The sequence below is a fragment of the Quercus lobata genome, chromosome 10, assembly GCF_001633185.2.
Source record: "Quercus lobata isolate SW786 chromosome 10, ValleyOak3.0 Primary Assembly, whole genome shotgun sequence".
Taxonomy (NCBI): Eukaryota; Viridiplantae; Streptophyta; class Magnoliopsida; order Fagales; family Fagaceae; genus Quercus; species Quercus lobata.
The window spans coordinates 16,633,360-16,639,264 of record NC_044913.1 but is presented as its reverse complement, the minus strand read 5'-3'; the positions used below and the strand labels follow the sequence as shown (position 1 = coordinate 16,639,264).

The 5,905-nt window shown below is 33.3% G+C and overlaps 1 protein-coding gene across 2 annotated transcripts; it reads left to right on the top strand.

The window, feature by feature from the left end:
- The first annotated feature begins 1,389 nt into the window (after positions 1 to 1,389).
- Positions 1,390 to 2,864, top strand: LOC115966051 (putative protease Do-like 14). 2 transcript variants are annotated; one of them, XR_004086296.1, is made up of 5 exons: positions 1,390 to 1,473; positions 1,582 to 1,698; positions 2,131 to 2,250; positions 2,339 to 2,521; positions 2,615 to 2,864. XR_004086296.1 is itself a non-coding variant. In XM_031085388.1 (5 exons), exons 1-5 carry the CDS (start codon positions 1,459 to 1,461, stop codon positions 2,836 to 2,838), a joined length of 642 nt encoding a protein of 213 aa, XP_030941248.1. In that variant the 5' UTR covers positions 1,396 to 1,458; the 3' UTR covers positions 2,839 to 2,864. The 2 variants fall into 2 exon arrangements, 1 of the variants encoding a protein (XP_030941248.1); XM_031085388.1 differs by having other exon boundaries at positions 1,396 to 1,473; positions 1,599 to 1,698.
- The last annotated feature ends 3,041 nt before the right edge of the window (positions 2,865 to 5,905 follow it).

Below are 5,905 nucleotides of genomic sequence, written 5' to 3'. Positions count from 1 at the left end.
TTAAAAAATTATTTACAGAATAAATAATTTAAAAAAAATAAATAGTGCATTTCTTACGACCATCATATGATTCGTTTTTCCCATTGAACCCAATTCTCAGGATCTCTAGTCCTTGGGTTGGGTATCCTCAAACATGGCTCATGATTCTATGGACTTTAGTCCCATCCCCCTCGATGTATTCTAGACTCTATCTTTTGCCAAGGCCTTGGTAAATGGATCTGCAAGATTATCATTAGATTTAATATAATCCACAGTTATGATGCCACTACTCAAATAAGATAAAACGGTACTGTGCTTTCTTCTTATAGGTCTGGATTTACCGTTGTAGTAACGGTTTTTAACTCTACCAATTGTAGCAGTGCTATCACAATGAATTAATATAGGTGGAATTGGCTTTTTCCAAAGTGGAATTTCATATAACAAATCTCTAAGTCAATTTGCCTCTTCATTAACTGAAGCTAATGCTATTAATTCAGCTTCCATTGTTGAATTAGCAATTATCGTTTGCTTTTTAGATTTCCAACAAATAGCACCACTACCTAAAGTAAAAATATAACTAGTGGTAGAGAGAGAATCACCTGACAAAGTATTCCAATCGGCATCACTAAAAGCTTCAATCACAGCAAGGTACTTTTTATAAAATAAGCCATAGTTTTTGGTACCAATTAAATATCTCATAACTCGCTCAATAGTTAGCCAATGATCTTTACTAGGTTTGCTAGTAAATCTGCTAAGCACTCCTACTGCATAGGCAATGTCAGGTCTAGTACAATCAGTAGCATAACGCAAACTACCAATGATACTAGCATAATCCTTTTTATTAAAAATCTCATCATCATTATTTACAGGAAATAAATGAACACTAGAATCAAAAGGAGTAGCTACACTTTTGTGATCATGAAAATTATATTTTCTCAATATTTTCTCAACGTAATGTGATTGATCAAGATATATTCCATCACATGTTTTTGTAATTTTCATGCCCAAAATAAAATTAGCCTCACCAAGATCTTTCATATCAAAATGGCTTTTAAGCATATTTTTTGTTTCATTTATAACATGCATATTTGAGCCAAAAATCAACATATCATCCACATAGAGGCTAATAATAACATGTAAATTATTCCATGATTTAGAATAAATACATTTATCACATTCATCTATATATATATATATATATATAATCGAAACTTTTGAAGCTTCCACAATTTTCCATGTCAACACATTTTTTAAATATAATATAAAAATAAATTTAAAAAAAAAAAAACATAAAACTGATGTCACGGGAAATTCAGCCACATAGTAGTAATATATAAATCTCTTAAAACCTAAACCTAAACCTAAACATAAGGACTAAATATTTATGCGCCTTCTCTTGCATAAACCAAGGTTTTAACTAGGGTTTTGAATCAAGCACAGCTGCTCTTTCTTTTGTGGTCTTCTGCTTTCATCGAAGCTATGTCCATTTTTCTGGTACTCTTCTTCTGTTTCATCTTCTCATTTTTATTTCCGAACCTCCTTTCATTAATATTCTCACAGCGCCAATTTTTTTTTTTTTCATTTTTTATCTAATTTTTTTAGAAACAATTTTGTGGCAGAGAAAGCTCTCAGTTTCCAATAGAAACTCTCTCCTTCGCATCATAGCAATCGCTTCTGCCGGGTCGGGTCTTTTGTATGCCAATAGCAACTCAAATTCCAGTAAGCTTCTAATTTTCTTTTCTGGGTTTTGATTCTTTTACCACTTCTTTGCTTTTTTTTTTTTTTTTTTTTTTCCTTTTGGTATAATTGAGAAGTATTAAAGTTTAAATTTTGATTCTTTCTTTGTGGGTCTTTCTTGAAATAGAAAACTGAGAATTGGGTTTTATTTAGTATGTTCTGAAATCAAACAGAACACAACAATTCCAATTGGTTCTTTATAAATAAAAAATCTTAAATGCTGTTATGATAAATTTTAGGAGCAAATGTAGCTAAGGTTTAAATTTTGATTCTTTCTTTGTGGGTCTTTCTTAAAATACAAAACTGAGAATTGGGTTTTATTTAGTATGTTCTTAAATCAAACAGACCACAACAATTCCAATTGGTTCTTTATAAAAAAAGATCTTATATGCTTTTGTTATGATAACATTTTAGGAGCAAATGTAGCAGTGAAGGTTCCTGTGGCTCTGCAGGAATCACTATCGCTGCCATGGCGAATTACGCAATACATATTTCCCTGCCCTTCGTTACTTTTATCGGATCCATGGCAACCTGGTTTGTTCTTAAATTTTATTTGGCAATAGATTGTGTCCTATTTATGTATATATATGTTTTTGGGTTCAATTCGAGCTTGAAATTGTAGGAATGCTTCCATTATTTTCTTCTAGAGTTGGTTCGGCTCCATCATCGGATATAAAGAAAGACAATTCTTTGGGGGCAGTTGGAGGTGACCCCAAACCATGTTGCAATTGTTTGGGGAGAGATACAATTGCAAATGCTGCCGCTAGGGTTGGTCCTGCTGTAGTAAATCTTTCGGTTCCACAGGGTATATATTTTGGGTTGTTGTATATGTTTGAGATTTAGTTAATTTGTTTAAAAATAGGATCTAATAGTTGTTTGTGATCTTTGTGTTTGATAGGGTTCTATGGCATTACTAATGGAAAGAGTATAGGGTCAGGAACTATAATTGATCAGGATGGTACAATTTTAACATGTGCTCATGTTGTGGTTGATTTTCAAGGCATGAGGGGTTCAGTCAAAGGAAAGGTCAGTGTCTTTGGTGCTTTGTATGTGTTGTCTCCCTTAGTAATACAACTGTTCCATAAACGAAAACCTATATACAACTTCTCCATAAACCAGTAGGTCTTGCTTTCCTCATGCTTCACAGATTTGACTGGTCTTCAAGTTATAGTATACCAATTGAATAGCTTTATTTTACTAATACTTCTGTCATTCTTTGCAATCTCATACTTCACAGATTCTTGGTTTTAAATTTCAATATGAACTGATTCCAATTTTTCCCAAGGTAAGGATGTATCGTAGGTTGACTGGTCTTCAAGTTATAGTATACTAATTGAATAGCTTTATTTTACTAATACTTTTGTCATTCTTTGCAGTCTCATGCTTCACAGATTCTTGGTTTTAAATTTCAATATTATCAGCGTATGGAAGTAAATAGTCCTATACCGATAGACAATATGTCTTTTAATATATGCATGCTTTATTATTTTCCAATAGTTTTCCCGTGCATCGCACGGGTTAGCGACTAGTTTGATTTATAACCATTCTCAATCATGCAGGAATCAAACTTTTCATGCCACTGCTTAGGTGCTTGTTTTAAGCCATATAGGGATTTAATTAGCTTACATACCTTGCTTTCTTGGTCAGGCTCTACAAAGCCTTCGGGTTGGTCCATATAAATCTCTTCCTCTAGGTCCTCATTTAGAAAAGCAATTTTTACATCCATTTGATGAATTTTCAAATCAAAAATTGCAGCAATGGCAATTAACAATCTAATAGATGTAATTCTTGTTACCGGAGAAAATGTATCAAAGAAATCAAGATCAGCTTTTTGTTTAAAGCATTTTGCAACAAGTCTAGCTTTAAACTTATCTATTGACTCATCTGGTTTCAACTTTTTTCTAAGGACCCATTTACAACCTATGGTCTTACAACCCGGTGGAAGATCTACTAATTTCCAAGTTCTATTAGAAATTAGAGATTCCATCTCATCATTTACAGCCTCTTTTCAAAATATAGCATCAGGTGATGTTAAAGCCTCTTTTAAATTTTGGGGATTTTCCTCAATGTTAAAAACATAGTAATCAAGACCAAAATCTTTTTCAACTTTAGTTCTTTTACTCCTTCTAGGTTCCATTTCAAAATTTTCTTGATTTTATAAATGTGAAGTAGAAGAACTAGGTTGTGACAAAATATTTTCTTCACCCCCACTATTTTTCAATTTAAAAGGAAATTTTTCTTCATGAAAAATTGCATCACCAGATTCAAAAATTATTTTGTTTTCAAGATCAAAAAATCTATAGGCTGCACTATTAATCGCATAACCAAGAAAAGCACAGGTAGTAGCTCTTATACCTAATTTAGGCATTTTAGGGTCAGTAAGCCTTACATAAGCAAGACAACCCCATACTCTCAAATATCCCAAATTTGGCTTATGTCCTTTCCACATCTCAAAAGTTGTGGTGTGTGACTTTTTATGTGGCACCCTATTCAAAACATGACATGCAGTTAAAATAGCTTTACCCCAAAAATGTAAAGGTGCACCAGATTCAATTAACATAGCATTTGTTAACTCAATTAAAGTTCTATTTTTTCTTTCAGCCACACCATTAGAAGCAGGTGAATATGGTGCAGTAGTTTCATGGATAATTCCCAAAGACTGAGCAAATGAGTTGAATGCACTTGATTCATACTCACGGCCTCTATCACTTCTTATTCTTTTTATTTTTCTACTGAATTGATTTTCAACTTCTTTTAAAAAAATCTTGAAATTTTTCAAAAGCATCACTTTTATTTTTCAACACATAAATAGTTGTATATTTTGAGAAATCATCAATAAAAGTGATAATATATCTATTTCCTCCACGAGTTAAAATTCCCTCAAATTCACATAAATCGGAATGAATTAACTCAAGCAATTTGGTATTTCTTACAACATTTTTATGAGGCCTTTTTGTAATCTTAGCTTGACTACAAGTTTCACATTTTTCAAAATCTTTTGACAGTCTTGGAATTAATCCTAAACTACTCATGATTCCCACATATCTACTATTTATATGACACAAACGAGCATGCCAAAAATTAATAGAAGAAAGCATATAAACTGAACTGGTAAATGCTTTATTATTCTCAACATTCAATTTAAACATTCCATCACAAGCATAACCCTTGCCCACAAATAATCCCTTTTTTGTGATTACATAATTATCAGATTCCATAGTTTGCTTGAAGCCAGCCTTGTTAAGCAAAAAACTTGACATCAAATTCTTCCTCATGGACGGAGTGTAAAGTACATCTTTCAATGTTAGCACACGTCCAGAAGTGAATTTCAATTCAACCTCACCACTCCCAAGAACCTTGGTTTTACTAGAGTCACCAAGCATAACAGTTTTTTCTTCTTCAAAAGGAGTGTACAATTTGAACCAATTCTTGTCATAGCAGACGTGCCTATTAGCACCGGAATCTGCCCACCACCCTTCAACATATTGCACCATATTGATGTTTGTAATCATAGCCACTAAAGGCTCTTCGGTTACGTTAGCCTGCGGGACAGATTCACGTTTCCGAAATTTGCAAAATCGAGCAATATGCCCACTCTTGCCACAGACAAAACAGGATCTATTAAATTGATCTTATGAAGGGGGTCCTTAGTTCTTATTGTAATTTTTATTTGGGTTTCCCCTTCCTTGATGTCTATTATTATTTTTAAAGACTCTTTTTTTAGGCTTCAATTGAACATTTCTAGGAAAATGATTTTTGGGCATATTATTATTGGATGAAATAAGGTTTACCTTTGTGGTGGAATTACCATTGCTCTCTTGTGTCATGAGTGCATCTTGTCCTCTAGCCTCCTCCTCCACACGGATGCGTGTGATCAAAGTCTCCAAGGATGTCTCCTTTTGTTTGTGCCGCAAAGTCTTTTGGAACTCCCTCCAAGATTGTGGTAGTTTATCAATTATGCCAGCTACCACCAAATTGTCTCCAATCTTTATGCTTTCGGATCTCAATTATGCCACAATCATTTGGAAGTCTTATGCTTGATCCACCACCGATTTTCCATCCACCATTTGGTAATGGAAAAATCTACTAGCAGCATACTTCTTTGCACCTGCCTCCTCGGTATCATACTTGCTTTGTAAAACTTTCCTAATTTTCTTAGCAGAATTGTTAGTTGTATCATAATAATCAT

What these genes read in the sequence shown, in the direction of transcription:
- LOC115966051 (XM_031085388.1), top strand. An exon ending in CAATAGCAACTCAAATTCCA is followed by an intron (nt 1,699 to 2,130) that starts GTAAGCTTCTAA and finishes ATAACATTTTAG; the next exon opens with GAGCAAATGTAGCAGTGAAG. An exon ending in AAATCTTTCGGTTCCACAGG is followed by an intron (nt 2,522 to 2,614) that starts GTATATATTTTG and finishes TGTGTTTGATAG; the next exon opens with GGTTCTATGGCATTACTAAT.